The 18,359-nt window shown below is 38.3% G+C and overlaps 2 protein-coding genes across 3 annotated transcripts; one reads left to right on the top strand and one right to left on the bottom strand.

Annotated features, from left to right (window-relative positions):
* Positions 1–639: 639 nt before the first annotated feature.
* On the top strand, positions 640–8,350 carry nosip (nitric oxide synthase interacting protein). The gene is made up of 10 exons (XM_086288321.1): positions 640–787; positions 1,018–1,104; positions 1,228–1,333; positions 2,757–2,838; positions 3,540–3,675; positions 3,872–4,023; positions 4,506–4,622; positions 4,992–5,062; positions 6,369–6,477; positions 6,708–8,350. The coding sequence occupies exons 1-10, from the start codon at positions 640–642 to the stop codon at positions 6,777–6,779; spliced, it is 1,080 nt and encodes a 359-aa protein (XP_086144447.1). The 3' UTR covers positions 6,780–8,350.
* Positions 7,295–17,505, bottom strand: rcn3 (reticulocalbin 3, EF-hand calcium binding domain). 2 transcript variants are annotated; one of them, XM_086288323.1, is made up of 8 exons: positions 17,378–17,505; positions 16,483–16,706; positions 15,144–15,337; positions 14,361–14,533; positions 14,199–14,259; positions 14,020–14,111; positions 13,558–13,665; positions 7,295–8,053 (listed from the first exon to the last, which is right to left on the bottom strand). In XM_086288323.1, exons 2-8 carry the CDS (start codon positions 16,698–16,700, stop codon positions 7,946–7,948), a joined length of 954 nt encoding a protein of 317 aa, XP_086144449.1. In that variant the 5' UTR covers positions 16,701–16,706; positions 17,378–17,505; the 3' UTR covers positions 7,295–7,945. The 2 variants fall into 2 exon arrangements, with proteins under 2 accessions (XP_086144449.1, XP_086144448.1); XM_086288322.1 differs by lacking the exon at positions 7,295–8,053 and adding an exon at positions 11,217–11,505.
* Positions 17,506–18,359: the final 854 nt, after the last annotated feature.

The following is an 18,359-nucleotide window of genomic DNA, read 5'->3' as shown; positions in this document are numbered from 1 at the left end:
TGCTTGAAGTTTATAATGGCAAAAACTGAGTAATGGACACTAATTAATGGAAATTTAAAAAAAAAATCCTTAATGATGGAAGTAACACACGAGTAGGGATGGGCAAAGCGAGGCTTTTCTATGCAGCTGTGCAGGACTTGGATTGAGGTTTTGAAACAGTCTGACACCCTCATCCATAGCGACACCTAGTGGCTTTTTAAAAAAAAAAAAAATCTATCGCCACATCTTGGTAACCGTGTTTGGTGAAATAAGGACAAGCTATGCATAGTTCTCAATAAGGCCACTTATTAGACCAGTCTATCAATAGTTATTAAGTGATTAGTGATTAATCATTGTTTTGGGGGAAATCTCCATAAAAACAAGTAAAGAAAAACACCAAGATTGTTCAATATCAGACTCCTTAAACCTGGATGACTGAGAGCTTACACAGATATATGAGAAAGATAGCAGAGGATCAAGAGCCTACTTAAATTGAAGTTAAATTTGTTCTTTTTTTTTAACTTGCTGTAGTACAAAAGAACATTAACAAAATTCTAAGACAGACAAATTTGATTGAGAGCATAGGAGGGGTTTCCTTAGTGTGTCTGTCTGTGTGTGTTATTTTTGTTTCTTGAGAAATTCTATTCCACTCCATTCCACATGGCGGCGCTAGTGTCATTTTTGGGTGGTTTTCTGGTCACTCACCAGTGTTCGAGTAACGCGGAGAAGAAGAACAAAAGAAAATACAACGAGGAAGAAGTGCGTGTGGCTGTAGTCTGCGTTAAGAAAAGATTGTTAAGCGGATCTGGTAATAATAATTTGCTTGTAAAACTTTTTTAGTCCCAACTGGCCTTTTTGTTTCTTTTTATCTGTTGCCCTCTTTTCAATCGTTTGGTTTGGCAGTGTGTTTTCGAAGTTTGAAATAACAGCTAATGTTAGCATAACAGCTAATGTTAGATATCTCTGCTTATATCATCAGCTGTAACAAAATAGTTTCCCAAATATGAGACAAATTATGAATTTTGTCATTTAAATTAGAAAAAACCCGAAGGACAATGACTCGCCATGGAAAGAACTGCACAGCTGGAGCTGTCTACACATACCACGAGAAGAAGAAGGATACAGGTGAGACATCCTCAGTGCTGCGAGTTCTTGTCTTTGTTCTCTCAGATTAGTCCGGTCAGAAAGAGGACATGATTTTCTGTATAATCTCTAGTCATGTCATTATGTAACTCTGATCCTGCTCAGCGGCCTCTGGTTACGGGACGCAAAGTGTTCGACTTGGCAGAGATGCAGTCAAAGACTTTGACTGCTGCTGCCTGTCCCTGCAGCCCTGTCGGGATCCTGTTGTCACGTATGTTTTTTACTCCAACACACAAACACCTGCACACAGGGGATCAGTTCATCACTAACTGAATAATTACAGTAGAATTTTGAATAGAGTGGTATTCCTTTATCCTTTATATATAAAAATGTGGAAGGAATTTTCATTTTATATAAACTCTCAACAGCCTTAATAAATGAATACATTCATGAATTTATTTATAATGAACCTTAGATCATACTACGCAGTTTCTTTAATGAATTCAGTTCTTTTTCGTCACGTGGTTCTGTAGTCTTTAGGTGTTTGGTTTTTATAGACCTCTAGCATCTGACAGAGAGGAGCAGAGTGATCAGGTGGTTTCTTGGTGGAGACGAATTCTAAATTATATTTATGGATAGCTACAGGCAAGAGGCTGTGTCAGTGACATAGTACAGGATGTGTATAATGTTCTGAACTGATTTAACAACAACACTCTGCACGGCTTTTTTTATTAGCTACAGAGCAAATTGTGAACTACTTGCAATAGAACAGGAGGAGCTGCTGTGACAGGTCTGTAGGGGGAGCCGTCATTCTTTAATACAACTGTGTTTGCAATCCTGTGGAGCTCCAGAGTTGATATTAACATATTCAACTTTTAAATGATTTCATTCATCATGGGGGGGGGGGGGGGTGTCTCTCCGAGCCAGCATGGCCTTACGTGGAAAAGTAATTTCCCCTCCTAGTGACACCAGGCCTGATTACTGCCAGACCTTTTAAAACAGGAAGTCAGTTAAAATGAACTTAAATAAATAGAACAAAGTGAATTTGGCTAAAAGTTCTCAAAAAGCAACACAGTAGTGGCAGGTTTAAAACATGTCAACAATGTCAAAAACTAGTAACAAAAGCATTTGAAATGGTGGGTTTGTGCACCAGATCTGCGTAGTATTTTTGTGAATAAGGCTTTACTGCAAGTGACCTATTCTTATAATAGGACAAATGAATCCAAACCATCGTCAGCAGAATGACTCCACAGCACAAAAAAACAACCAGATTCTTTCACTGTAGACATCAGACTGTAAGATTTTTCCTTTGTAATTTAAACGAAATTAGTCCGTCTAATCCAGGGAGCCTTGGTATCAACCAGTTACCACAGTTAGCCAGGTCAAACAGATCTGGCATCATGCTTGTTTGGCAGTCGTGCAGTCTTGCAAGTGATCAGCAAACACACACCAACTCCATCTTATTACAGGTCAGGAGACTTCACCTAGTGGTCAAGTTCTGTGCCACAGCATTCTACAGTTTCTGACAAATAGACCTGAGCTCCCAAGCTTTATATATTTTTAATTAGTTATTAATCATATTTAATTGAACTATGAGTAATTATAATAAGCTCTAATAAACACACACACATTAAAGCATACGATCTAATGTTAGCATATGTGTAACACTGTCATGTTTCTGTTTGTGTGACCAGTCCAGATGGATACCTCTATGAAAAACAGGCCATTCTTGAATATATTCTTCACCAAAAGACACAGATTGCCAAAAAGATGAAAGTAAGTAACTCACTTAACTGTTCTTAATTCCTCACAGGTGCTTGGACAGTCACGTCCACAGCTAAACACCATGGGGTTGTTTTATGAATCAAGGCTTAATCATCGGGGTGTGTGCTATTTGTCACTGGAATCTACATGTATTCATTTGGTGATGTAGAAAATGTTTGATATTTTTGATTAGACAGAATTAACAGAGCTTGTTTGATATTTAATACCAAAAATACTGAGTAGAAAGTTGAATTTGACTTTGGCAATAAGGTGATTTCCACATCAGACCAGAAGACAATGAGTAAATTTTAAAGTTTAAAGTTTCAGAGCTCTAATGTTCAGCTGTACATGTTACACAGCATATAGCATAAAAAAACTCTATTTAAAATATTAACTGTTGATGCATTTTGTGCAGGACAAAAGTTAAATGACTTTTTATACAAGTGCACACAGACCCTGAAAGAGCGCACTTAAAAAAGAAGGTTGATGAGCGCCATTGCGACTGGGTTTTTTTAGGCTTTGCTAAGCCAGCTAATCCAAACAGAGCTTGGATATGTTGAACTTGCTTCATAGTCACTCCTGTAAACAATGAAACAAACAACATAAAATCTACACTGCAGCCAACACATATGAAAGAGCTTTCTCTAAGAAATAATGGCCTCTTGTCTAGAACTGTGAGTGCTTGGCTTTATTTTCTTCCTTGATTTCTTCAGGCGTACGAGAAACAGAAGCAGGCGCAGAGGAGCAGCAACCAACTTGAGTCCAAGTCAGAAGAGCGAGAGAGAGTGGAGAGGTTTAAAACAAAGGAGAACAGCATTGTATCTAAACCTATCAACCCCTTCACATCTGGTGCGTGCATGACTGTCAAAATATACCTTACGATGTTGGCCACAAGAGGGAACCAAAGCTCAGACTCTACCCCACAGACTCTGCGCTATGGCTGCTGCTGTCGTCACTTGTGTTGTTTTAATGCACCCAAACTCTTTTTAAGACATTTTTTATAATGAATACAATTCTGTCAAAACTGCTTTTTTCTTTTTTTCAGGTAAGAACATTGGAAGTGAGAAGGACGGGACACAGAGCAGCCCTGGAGAATTATCCAGTGCTGCCACAGCTGCAAGTTCCAGCCAGAGCCTGCCCAGTTTTTGGATTCCCTCACTGACACCAGAGGCCAAGCCCACTGCTCTCAAGAAACCAGTGAGTGACTGATGATGTTTCTCATGCCGAGGAAGGAGTTGAGCTACACTGGGTTTTTTTGTTGTTTTTTTTTAAACAGACCGGTGAAAGAGAAACAGGAACACCTCTTTGTTAACTACCCGCCATGAAATTACTTAAAAATGCTGGTGTAATAGACCTTGGAGCACAAGTGGGCCAGATTTGTGTGTGTTTGCCAGGTTTACCTGTTTACTTTATTAGTCAGTGTTTTAGTGTATGAATGTTTACTCTGCGTTCCTCTTTTTGATGTTGACCCTCTTTCAGAGGCCAATGTCAGGTTGACCTGACATCATGATCATGTGGAAACATCTTAGGGTGTCACAGAGTTCCTACAGCTTAGTGACTACGCTTACTCAAATATATTTACTGCTAAATTTGAGTATTTATGGGAAGTAGTTATTAAAAATGTAATGGCATAATTTTGTAATGGCTGCACTTTTCTGTCCATCTCTAACATCTGTCAGAGCAAGACTGTGTTATGTCCAATGTCTGGAAAACCCATTAAGATGAATGAGCTTATCACAGTGCGTTTCACCCCCTTGGACCCAAGTCTGGATCGAGTTGCCCTGCTCACCCGCCAGGTCAGTTTACTCAGCACACAGAAATAGATTGTCAGGCTTAGAGCATCAGAAATTTTATCTCATATATGCAAGCCCTCAGACTTGGTAGCTGTTAGCATGTTTTTCTAAAACATTACATTACACGCTTCTTTGTAGCTGTGAATACAAGTTATTTAAATTGAAGAATAAACAAAGCAGGTGTAGTCAGAATTTGAATTAGAAGATTCACACAGGAAGATGTTAGCTTTCTCTATGGCAGCTCCTTTTAACAGCTGTGTGTGTTATTGGTTAAGTCAAGTTGTTTTGTGTCTTAGATGAAAATTCTGTGAGTAATCAGTCTGGTAACTTCACTTTGTCTTGAGGCTGTATAATTTTGTCATTTCTTTCCAGGACAGGTACATATGTACAGTGACCAAAGACGTCTTGGGCAACAGTGTTCCCTGTGCTGTTCTTCGACCATCGTGAGTGCCACCTGTATTTGTTTATGAACAAATTTAGAAGTCCCTCTGACCATGCGTACCAACAAATGACAGCCTGGCTGTCTTGAGAATTAGAGCACAAGTCTTTAAAATTACTTTTACTAGTACAAATTAATACCAGTAAGCCCAGTCCCACCTGTCCTCAGCAACCTCCGTCCCTCGTCTATAAGGGTTTTTCATAAATCTGCTTGTCTGGGGGATCATTGAACACTTTGGTTTTAACACTCAGCTCTCTCTTGACCATGACAGACCGTGCGTTTGTACTTCTTTCTCCTTAAACCTCGGGTTCCTGTTATTCCATTTTCTACAGTCAGGCTTCTCTCCTACAACATTGTCAACGTGTTTCTTTATATCGAGAAATGTGGGCAGGGCAGTGTGCAAATTGTGTGGAGTTTTCACATGGCTGCTGGTTACGAACGATTCCGAGTTACAACAGAATCAGCTGCTACGCGTCTTTCATAAATCAGACAGAAATTTTGAACACAAATGTATGTTTTGCACAGGATAAAATCATTTCCACCCTAATGTTAGTAAATGGGGTCCAATGTTCTCTGGAGTGTGAGGGGATATGTAACATTAGGGCTGTTCGATATAACCATATATATCGGATGACGATATAAAAACATCTATCGTTTCATTTTACACTATCGTTTGTTTCGTGGTGTCGCAAAATAAACTCTTTTCATCGTTTTGATGGTCACTGTAGTGGCTATATTCATTTCTTAAAGTTCTCTCTTTCTCTTATAATATAACCACGCTAAGGACGGACAAGCACCTGTTTTTATGTGTTGTCGTTAGCAACAACGACGGTAAAACCATTACGTGTCCGCTTGTTTATTTTCCACATAAACCTTTCAGAATAAAGCTCAAGATCCTGTTGAGACTTTTCAAAATAAATTGAATCACGTGAAAGAGTATGCAGAGTATTTACAGATGAGAAGCAAAAAAGAGCCGTCAGGTGCTAAAAAATAAACCTTAGACTCAAACGTTAGAACAGGCTTTTCCCCGCAGCACGCCGTGTAATAAATACTAAGTGTAATAAGCGGCCGTTACAACTTATGTCTAAAAATGTATAGTTTCATGCATCGGTTAAAACACTCGACTCCAGCTACACGACACCCAGCTGGAAACACTTCACGCAAGTCGAGCTGCCCGAGATTCGCAGAACTTTCAGAAAATGTAAAATGTTTGTGATTTATATCGTTATCGGGATGATAGATGTCTTATATCGGGATATGAGATTTTGGTCATATCGCACAGCCCTATGTGACATGTGTCCTGTGTTCAGGGGCGCTGTGGTGACGCAGGAGTGTGTGGAGAAGTTGATCAGAAAGGACATGACTGATCCTCTGACGGGAGACAAACTTTCTGAAAAAGACATTATTCCACTGCAGAGGGTATGTGAAAAATAATTCTAACAGTTTTTTTTTTTTAAAGGATTTCAAATGTTTATTTTTGAACACTCATCCCAATGTTATGAATTCTGTTGCTGTCACTCAGAAATCAGAGGTGTCATGCTGCAACCTGGCAGACACAGAAAACGTGGTTCGCTGTTTGAAAGCTGATTTTTGAGGAGCAGAGACTTTTTCTCTCTTTAACTGTACTGTGGTCCTTTGTGTTTTGAAAGGGTGGAACCGGCTTTGCAGGTTCTGGGATTGACCTCACGGCCAAAGAGGCTCGTCCAGTGATGCAAGCGTGAGGCGACCGAAGACTCCACAGTGGTGCTCATTCTGTAACTTTCTAACTTACTTTATAATGTCTTATGACTTTTTGCTTGACAGTATTTCCTCCTGAATGTATTTTTATTTTGCTGGAAAATGCTTCCGCTGACTGTACAACACAGATTTGCTGAAACTGCCATCCAAATGTTTCTTACAGATTAATGTCAACAATTTCCTTTAAATAAATCAGCATTTAAGGCTTAAATCCATACTATTATTATTTGGTTTGATTTATTTTGTGCTCAGGAGGCACCGCAGGTTGTGAACTAATCAGAAGGTTAGTGGTCCACACACTTTAGTGTCTTTGATCTCCAAATTGCTCCTGATGCTTAGCCGAGTGTAAGGATGTGCATAAATATGCTGTATGAAAGTGTGTGTGTTGTAGGAAAAGTGCTTTGAGTAGTCAGAGCAGAAATGTACAAGTACCAGTGTATTTACATTTTTTCAGCTTTTATGGACTACAGGTAAGTTTAGTTATAAATAAAGCAATGTCTCAATGTTTTTATTGTGTTCATATCATAGATGGAATTTACAATCCAATGCATTGTCTGACAAACTTGAGTGGGTGCTCTAAACATGCATGAAGTCCTGTTCTAAGCAGATCTGTTGTTGTTTAAATTTGAGCTGCTTCACTGTTCATGATGGAGATCTTCACATCGGGCCTCATTCACTTAGATATGCACAGTAATGTTCTTACTTTGAAACATGCTTTCTTGACATTTTTGTCACTGTGTGTATGTTAGTGAATCAGTCAACTGGGCTGTGTCCAAACCTGCAGTCTCCATAGTACCACAGTACCACACCCCCACTTCCCACGCTTTCCTCGGGTGAAGTGGAGAAAGCAGTAAGAGAGTATGCCCTGCTAAGGCTAAAAAGTAGATGAAACTCTGTAGAAACTCAAACAGTAGTTTCTTGTAACACTCCCTGTAGCTCAGAAAATGTATACAAAATTTAAAGAATTGAATTATGAATAAAAATGTATTACTAATAAACATGTACCCCAGTTTAAAGATGAGTCAGTTTTGTAAGATAAGTGTGGCCTTAAGTGTTTTAAATTTGTATAGGATGAATCAATTCAGATAAGAAAATATTCACAAGTCATAGATTTTTGTGTAAAACATTTGTATATGGGACCAAACTGAAGTCACAGTTCATCACGGCCATCCACCCTCATCCCTCCATAGTCGGTCATTGTACTGGTCTTGATGAAGTCCATCTTGTCAAGTATCTCAGGTAGACTCAGACGGCCATCCTGATGAGCAAAGTAGAGGGATGCTTGACGCAATTTGAATTGAACTGAATACTTTATATTCTTATGGAGTCTAACAGTAAAATCTTTACTTTAGAACAAATTATGTTTGTAGGCTAATCATTTTTACAATGTGTACTGACCAAGCGCTTCATTAGATATGATTGTTTGAACATTGTTATAATTATGTTACAGTACAGAGAGATACATTAGCATTTCCAGATATCCGCGGAGGCTCAGTTTGAAACTTCACTGTGCAGCGCTCTGTTCCTGTGTTTTGTTTTTTTCAGTATTAAGGCAAAGGATGCGAATTCATGTTGCAAATCAACACACATTAAAAACTAATGCAAAACAAGCATCACCTCATCTGTTCCCAAATAATACATTTTAGTTTTAGCAAAGCATATCCTGCACGTTATTCCAAAAGGCTTCCTTTCAGTGTTTTTGTTTGGACTTGATTTTTCTTTTCACTGCTGTGTAGAATTGGTCGGGACATTATGAAATCTCAAAGATCTATTTAAAATTCACAAAATTGCTGAAATTGAGAAAAGCAAAATGATACGTTTGAAACTATATGCATGAGAAAAAAACTGTATACAATCTGAGAATATAGCACAACTACTCGATTGTCCAAGTGTATATGTATATTGCTGTCACATGACATACATTCAACAGCCACTTTATTTGGTAATGCCTGTTCAACTGTTTGTTAAAGCAAATAACCAGTTGGCCAATCTCATGTCAGCAACACAAAGCATTTAGGCAGGTGGACATGGCCAAGTCAGCCTAAGAATCACAATGGGGTAGAATATGATTTATGTGATTTTGAATGTGGCGATTGTTGATGCCAGACAGGGTGCTCTCCCAACTCTCAGGTTTATGAAGAATGGTCTAAAAAAGAGGAAATATCCAGCGAACGTCAGTTCTCACCGCTCACTCAACTGCACCTTAAAGCAGATCAACCAGCTAAGAACAGGAAACTGAGGCTACAAATGGACCTGGATAAATGCTGTACTCCAATATACTCCAGTCCTCAGATCTCACTTAGAGCAGAACACCTTTGGTATTTGGTAGAAGGGGAAATTTGGATGTACAGCTGACAAATCTGCGCCAGCTGTGTGATGCTGTGAAGTCGATCTGGAGCAAAATCTCAATCTTCATGACGTGCAAATATGACACAAGATTTAGAGTATGTATGCATTCTATTTCTTTCAACTAAATCTCTTTTGAGAACATGTTTATATTTGCTTTTAACTGACAGGCAATTTCACTGTTACTACTGACAGTGAATCGGTCTTGCTCTTTCATAGATAGTTGGGGGTGGGGGGGTTATTACTGTACATCAATACAGTAGCAAATAGTCTTTAGTAGGGAAGTATGTGTAGAAACAATAAGAAAGAGCAATACTGGTTTTTGTGCCAAAGTATTTAACCCTTGGTGGAGCTAGTTGCCATGCTTCCTCACTTCACTGTATTGTCTTTTGCAAAGAAATACATTAAACACTTTGACACTTTTTTCTAAGCTGCTTATTACTGAATGGCATTTATTGAAATAAGCCAGTGCACTTTAATGTTCATGACATAGTCATCTGCCGTGTTGAAGACTACTTAGCTTAAACTGTACACTACAGAAAACAGTTTGATACCATAATACTGTAAAATTATAAGTCATAATTTCAGCATGTCCCTCTCCAGAGGAATGCATCTGTTTGTAATGGATGTGAACGATGGAAATAATCTTTTATTAAAATTTACTAATGCAAATGATGGTCTGCTACCCAGATAATTCAGATCTTCTCATTCTGATTATTGTAGGCTCTACCTTACAATATAAAGCACCTTGAGGCGACTTTTGCTGTAAATAAGATTGAACTGAATCTCTGTCTGAAATGGTGGGTGATAGACAAAAATGATAACACTAATGATAAACACACATTTTGTTACTGGTTTGTCCCCTACACTTAATGCACACTGTCTGTCCTCTATAAATTACCTTTTTTTTTTCCCCGCAGTGACTTTGGAGAGGATACGTATTTGATCATCAGTCTGCCTAAATGCGTGTCCCCTCCCCAAGGTTTAAGCTAAGTAGTCTGAGTAGTCATCCTGTTGGGCAGGCGACATGGACACCCAAGCTTGTGAATGCGATAACTCAAGAACAAGGAAACACAAGCGTTTCAAATTGATACCAGAGGTGCATCTAATACAAACACTGGACGGGTTGAATCCCAGTGATCTTGATCTCAAAGTATCTTCTGAATGCAATAACTCAAGAACAAGCTGCTGTATTATTTCGAAATTGATGTCATATATCTGCCAAAAGCCGCTAATATTTTATTTATTCATGTGCATTTGTTTTTATTTAGTTATCGTCTTGTTTCATCAGGAAAAAAAGGTCTTCGAAGGTCCATGATAAAATGCCCAATGAAATTAACATTGCACCAGAGCGATTGAGAACTGTAAGAGAAAAAGAATGTTGTACTCAAATGTACATTGATTATTGTGTAATTATGTCTTCCAGCAAACTGATGCTTTCCTAGAAATTCCTAATTAATCCATTAAAAATAAATTAGAGCGATTTGTGGAAGCCACCATGTTTTAGTTCTCATCCATTCCTAAGTTTTGACCTTGTAGTGTGTACAAACGTGCTGACTGGCTGCGATTGAGAAAAAGGAAAGTGGCCGGCCACAGCCATTATGGTGTACAGTCTAAATGTTATTTTTGGCTAATTGGCTAAAACATATTTGTCCTGCAGCAGCCACCGTAGCTAGGATTATACACAAATAATTCAGTTGACTACAATCTGCAACTTACTGTCATCTAGCAGTAATATGTTTTTTGTATACTTTATAAATCCCCTGTAGGGAAATTACTCTCTGCATTTAACCCATTCACTCAGTGAAGCAGTAGGCAGCCACCAATCCAGCCCCCGGGGAGCAGTGTGTAGGGACGGTACCTTGCTCAGGGGTACTTCAGGGTAGCCATTCGGTGGATTTGAACCCCCAACCCCCAAACATGGGGCGAACACTCTACCTTTACACACTGCAACTCTAAACTTAATCACGAAAAAGGCAGAAACCAGCAACTATCTTACACAATTCGAGAACAACTCTGACAATTATATTTGTAATAATTTAAATCATAATGTGACTAAAGAATAATAAGTACAATTGTAGAAAAAGAAGACTTTAATCTCTCCCACACCCTCCCATCCACACACTCAGACAAACATTTGATAGCAAATTTTGACATGCTGCTTGTTATAAGAACATTATTGATTACACAACTAAAACAGCATAATCCAGACCCAAGTCCCACGCCTACTCTGATATCCCCATAGCTACATTTTCATCAAAGTTCATCGTGCTTCTTCGTTAAGTCTTCACCATAATTGGTAGCCTGACTGCCCACAAACATGTTCCAGTTGGCTAGAATCTCCTTCTTGGTTATTCTCTCATCCTGTTGTTTGGTCACCAGATTCCATCCATTGGTTTCATTGATTTAGTAGTTTGAGTGAGAGAAGGAAAAGAAGGAGTAATGAAGAAAGCAAGAGACAGAAAGAAGCTTGTTAATAATTAATCCAAAATTAACACAATTATTTCAAAGACAAGTGATTTTAAGTTAGCGCTGTGTTGACCAAACTCTCCAAAATGCTGGAACTCTTATACTTATTACAGTACTGTACAAAGGTCTTGAGCCACCGCTCATTCTTTATATTTTGCTGGAAAAAGTAAAGGGAAACAGGTGCAGCAATTTATTTAAAAATTCAAAATACATGGAAATGATCAAAAAGAATTAAACCAACTTCAAAGTGCTTGAATTGCACAAACGTTCACCAGTAATGATTGTAATATGTACTGTTAGAAAGAGGGTGTTTGAGGGTATCACATGGTTGTCAGTAGGTAGCATAGGAGTAACAATGACTCCAGACATGCCTGCAAAAGTATGACACGAGTAAGACTATCATATGGTCTTCCCAAGGGGACACTAATGGGGACGCACTGAGTACTTGTGAACATTGTAACTTTTGCATTGTATTATTGTAGGGTCTTTACTGTTTAAAATAAATTCCAACTCTTGTTGTCATTTGGTGCCTTATAAATAAAACTGATTTGTATCTAAAACATCATGTGTAACTATGAATTTTAAAATTTAGTTCAAGCTTCTAAATCCATTACTTTGGTCTATAGCTTTTCGATACACCCTGTACAAGGGTTAGGGGTTAGGGGAGCATACAAAATCACTCTGTACAGCATATACAGGTAAAAACAGACTGTACAGTTCTAGTCTGCAAGTCATTTATTCTTCAAAAGAAACTTAACACTCTCAAGCAAGTTTTCTTGTCATTTCTTTAAGCAGCGATTCTCCAGGCTTCCTGAAGGAGATTCCAAACTTCTTCTTTTGATGTTGTGTTCTCTATCAAGACAATCCTACACTGCTTCTTTAATGTTAATGTCTGGGCTCTGGGGAGGCCAGTCCACTGCTACTGATAGGCCTCCATTGTGTGTTTTTTTTCTATTCAGGTATGCAGTGTGTTTGTGATCGCTGTCATGCTGGAAAATGAAGCTGTTGCCATCACACTTTCCAAAATGCATGGCAGATCAAAACTTGACTGTTCATTATTTCACCAAGTTTGACAAGATTGTTAACACCACTGGCTCATATTCATTCTGAAACCATAACAGACTATCAGCTGTGTTTTACAGATGGCTATTCACTGTTTTACCTCTCTCTTGATCTCCTCCACACATACTGACAACACCTTGAATCAATCATTTCAAATTTGGGTTCATCATTCAGACCTGTTGTTGGCTCTCTTCCGCAGTATGTCTTTTATCCTGTCTTCTTTCTCTCTCCCCAACCGGTCGCAGCAGATGGCCCCGCCCCTCACTGAGCCTGGTTCTGCCGGAGGTTTCTATCTGTTAAAAGGGAGTTTTTCCTTCCCACTGTCGCCAAAGTGCTTGCTCATAGGGGGTTGGTTGTTGATTATATAGTGACTTGAGGCGACTGTTGTTGTGATTTGGCTCTGTATAAATAAATTGAATTGCCACTAGCTTTTAATTATACTACTTTGGTTTCCCCTGTTTCTCTTCCTTAAGGACAGCTTTTGACAATCACCTTTCCACTTTTTCAATCATTTTAAACCCAGTCTTTGTACCTGATCATTTTCAAAGACAAACTTTGAAAGACCTTCAGGAAGCCTGAAGAAGTATTGTTCAACACCACCTTTAACATGTACAAGAAAGTCTTGGAAACAAAATACACGGATATAAGAAGGGGCTCAAGAATTTTGCACAATGCTATTGTTTACATGGAAGTATGTTTGGCAGCTGCCACTATTTTTCATGACGGACCAAATAAAGTGCTGTATTTTCGTCGGCTACACCTACATTGTTGGAAAAATGAACTGGTAAATAAACGTAATTGCTCTGGTTTTTAATGTCAAAATAAAGCCAGAAAAAAAGCTACCAGAATTAAAAGAATTTAGAATTTAAACAACGATTAGTCTACCTTGTCAGTGTCTGTCTCGTGGATCAAATGTTTGGCTTCATTGTCAGCATGGTCAACCTCTCCAGGCAAAACCCACTGTCCTACTTCGTCAGCATCCAGGTACCCATCCTAAACACAGAGAGAACATTTAAAAGTAACCGTAACAGTCTAAAACCTCCTAAGTGGCACTGAGAATCTGCTACCAGGAGTAGCAGCTTCTTAAAGTTGGACCAACCCAAAAACCTTGGAAAATGCTAGTGGTTATAGCAATGTAGCCATTGCCTGTTCCATTTTATCTATATAGTACCAATTCACATCAACAATTATCTCAATGTAAGCAATGTGACCATTTTTTTTGAGGCTGAAACGAATCCTTTTACTTTTATGGGTTTATGTCAAATTGGTACCATAACTGTGTTTATAGGTATTATTTTTCTTAATGAAAAAAATCTGTTTCATTTTGAAGAACTAAGGATCTTTTACCTTATTGGTATCCCTGATCTCCGAGAAATGTTTCTTCTCTGTCTGGACCCAGTCAGGCTCACTTTCCCCATCCTCGGCTGTGTACATATCACCTGTGAAACAAGAATAATACACACATTTAGGACTGACAGCCTCCAGTGCAGAGAGTAGCTGCTCAAATGGTCAAGTAAGTAACCTACCGATGTATTCTTTCAAGTTGATCTTCCCGTCCCCATTCTTATCAATGTCCTCCACAGTTTCCTGCATAAGAATATCATTCAGTTTTCACAATTAAAAATCCAGTGATAGACACAATTTGCCCCATTTACATTTACATCCCGGTAATCAGTAGTAGGCTTTACCTGAATTACCAAATCTTTCATGTAATCAAACTCCTCAGGGTGAAGGAAGGCAGTGAACTCCTCATGTGTGGCAATGCCGTCACTGTCTCGGTCAGCCGTCTTAAAGCGCCTTTCATCTCTTTTGAGCATGGACTTATAAGTCTCCTTGTCATCAATATCATCAAACTCCTCTCCTAAGAAAAGAAAAGATTCATTTTCAGCACATCATTGTCTTTTGGGTGTGGACAATCCACTGGCACTTGGTTGACGAGAAACAGAAAAGTAGTAAAGCACACAAAACTCAAACTATGGGACAGAAAAGGCCAAATTTAATGACAAGCAGTAGTGGTGTATAAACACAAAGGAAGTGAAAAGGGGTGACATGTTTCCCAGCATATTTCTAAATACTTAGAGCTAGTTGTATAGTAGAGAGGTCTCATAGCTGAAGGCTCTGCCTCTACTTTAAGAAACTTTAGGAAACACAAGTAAATCTTCACTTTGAGAGAAAACAATCAGTGATCGAGTGATTGGGCTTTGGATGGAACTTGCGTTGGAATAATCCTAACTCTAGAAATTTGAATCATTTGCATTTCCACTTGCTAAATAACACTGCGCCCTTCATCCACTGTGCCGTTTACAGAAATCAATGTTAGTCTCTACTGTAATTAAAACATTTATTTTCCACTATTATGGTGATACTAAAAGCAAAAAGCGGAACAGGCAGAAAAGGAGATTATGGAAATTTGATCAAATAGGGAAAAAAGGAAAAGAATAAAAATCGAACTATTAAGGTTTCACACACACCCAGATAGTAGCCATAGGTGGTGTTTTTATACTCCTCCCAGCTTATCTTGTCATCTTGGTTCTTGTCGTAGTCCTTCCAGTGTTTGTTAACATTTTCCTCGATGTACCTCCTCTGTCGGTGTTTGATCCAATAATGCAGCTCTCCGTGGCTGACGTAGCCATCCTTGTCAGTGTCGATACGGTCCACTATCTTCCTGTGAAGGGAGATGGAGAAGTTTCAAGTCATGATTATGTCTAGTGTCCAGACTATTGTATCAAATGCTAATTTTTATATCCAACTGTCCTATTTGGGCTCTAGTCAATGTGGAGTATGTGAAATTCTAGTCTGAACTGGGTAATGAGTCTTACTAAGTGCTGAAATGCTTTAGACCACAGGCTACATTCACCAATACAGTATGTTACACCCATGACAAAATTCAAATAACACTGGATTATAAACACTGACGTCTTTCGACTGTGAGAGGAAGCTGGAGTACCCATGGAGGCATAAAGAAAACATGCAAGCTTCATGCTTCTTTATTAGATTCAACCAAATTATTGTAGCCACTTTGTCATGGACTGTAACATATTAGATATTAGATACAGTATTAGAGATTCTGTAACTGTTTTTTGAAATGGGAATTACATTTTGACTAGAGGCACATTCTTTAATCGTCTCAGGGTACTTTCATCGAATGGTAAAAATTCTGAAATGGAGCATACTTAGACAGAACAGCTATAAGTTTGTCATTCATTCATTATTACACAGAATCGAAAGCTCCAGTTAGATTAACACATTAGTATCAGCCTAGTTTTATGCCTTAGAGCCTAGCTACAATTTACATTGAATATAAATTTAAAGTCAATAAATTATGAAAAATTAGGTTTAAATATCTGGTGAAAAATCATCCATTTGTTCATGACAGTGCAGATTTCTGACATTTTGTGTATATTTAGGTGAATGTGAGTGTAAAACTTAAGTTAGACTTGTATCCACCTCATATTGTGTATCTTTCTGAATTTTATACGTACGTATTTTTATTTATACAGTAAATAAAGTCAAAATTATATTTTTTCATGTAACTGAAATGTTTCATTATTTGGTTTAAAACCATTAAGAAAGTTACAGACTAAGTAAGTATACACGTTTTATACAAAACATGTGCATACTTACTGCATTTGATGTATTTTACCATGTAATATATGTAATACATATTAGGGAATTTAACACATGCATATGTGTGAAGAAATGGCTTTTATTTTTCGCCACACCATGGAAATCAGAATAAGATTTCTCTAGAGCCGCCCCTGAGGCAGAACTGGATAGTTTAGAAAATCTGTGATAGTATGTCCAACTTACGCTAATCTATCTTTGCTCTCCTCAGGAGTCAGCTGGTCAAAGGTCTTGGCCTCTTCTTTACCCAGGAAGGCCTCATGGTCATACTGGAAATTGTGAGCATCATCATGGGCGTGGTCACTCAGATCAGGCTGGTGATGGATGCGCTTCTCCTGAGCAGGCACAGCAAAGGCAACAGCGGCCAGGAAGTAGAGCGATGCTAATGAATTCAGCAGCATCATAACTGACTTCAGGGGGTGAAGAGAAGACAAAAAGTCAAATTCACATGGAGAGCACAGACCATATGAGAGAACACAGCACAAAGTATAACACACAATACACTATTACAAAACACACGTACACTACTCAAGGAATAAAACACAATAGCTGAAAGTTGCAATGTATATATATATATATATATATATATATATATATATATATATATATATATATATATATATATGTATATATATGTATGTATATGATATTTATAAATGCACAGGGATATAAATGAATAGGAGACAACGAAGAACCAACAACATTTGAAGACTGTACTTCATTCAACAAAATAAGTACAACTCATTTTACTGACATACAATTTGAGTTCTTCAGTCTTTTCCCAGCATTTTTTCTGAGCTGGTCATTCTTGTTTATTTCTTTGCTTTAAAAGTCGTCTGCAAGCTCAATAGTTCAGGAGCAACAATGCATTATTGACACTGATGAAAAAAGAAAAATCTGGTATCCGCAGCGTCAAATCACAGTAAACGATTCATGTCATCATGAGGTAAAAGCATCCATAATCACTTTCTCGCTCTCTTAACATTGAAATTCATTTTTAAAGTTCTGATAGAATAAATACACAAAAGCTCTGTCATACACCACACATCACTTTTTACATGCAAGAAAAAGATGAACTCACCAGCTTTGTTGCGCCACTTTTTACAATATACAGGTAGAGGGTCACTCCAGAAACAGTCCGCGTTGGCAAACGCTAACTTTAAATAACAATGGCAATTGGGCGGGTTTAGATACACAGCTATCCAATCATCAGTGCCTTAAAGAAAACTCTAACCAATAATAAGTATGGAGGCGGGGCGGGAGGGAAACGTTTCAAGGCAAGTTCTTATTGGCTTCTTACCGCCACGTTGTCATGCAAACGGTCCACGTAATAACCATCATTCGCTCCCGTCGAGGAATCGAGGCGAGGGATCGTCATGTGGTTCACATACGCCCTATTTCCCGGAAGTGGTTAGGGAGACATATGACAGTACGCGTAGTGCGCGCGTGCACGAAAAAAACAAAAACAAACAAACAAAAAAGAAAACGATCATGTTAGACAAACTTAGGCTGCTACAGGTGAAACTCGAAAAAATTACAATACCATGCAAAAATCATTGATTTCAGTAATTCAACTTAAGAGGTGAAACTAATATATCATATAGATGCATTACATGCATAGCGAGATATTTCAAGTCTTTATTTGTTATAATTTTGAGGGTTATGATTTACAGCTTATGAAAACCCCAAATTCAAAAGGTCAGAAAATGTGAATATTGTGTAAAGGTTCAATATTTTAGGCTCAAAGTGTCACTCTCTAATCAGCTAATTAATCTAATAACCTGCAAATGGTGCAAATGATTCACGAGCCTTTAAATGGTCTCTCAGTCTGGTCCAGTAGGAGTCACAATCATGGGGAAGGCTGCTGACATGACAGTTGTACCAGAAAACCATCACTGACAGCCTCCATAAGGAGGAAACCTCAAACGGTAATTGCAAAAGAAGTTGGACATCAGTGCATCAAGAGCAGCCACACACAGACAGATCCTGGACATGGGCTTCAAATGTCATATTCCTCTTGTCAAGCAACTCCTGAACAGCAAACAATGTCAGAAACGTCTTAA

The sequence above is a fragment of the Aulonocara sp. 'chitande type north' Nkhata Bay genome, linkage group LG4 (genome assembly GCF_057382095.1).
Source record: "Aulonocara sp. 'chitande type north' Nkhata Bay isolate Kocher_YH1m ecotype deep benthic linkage group LG4, A_spYH_male_GT1.1, whole genome shotgun sequence".
Lineage (NCBI taxonomy): Eukaryota > Metazoa > Chordata > Actinopteri > Cichliformes > Cichlidae > Aulonocara > Aulonocara sp. 'chitande type north' Nkhata Bay.
This window is presented reverse-complemented; position numbering and strand designations above follow the sequence as displayed.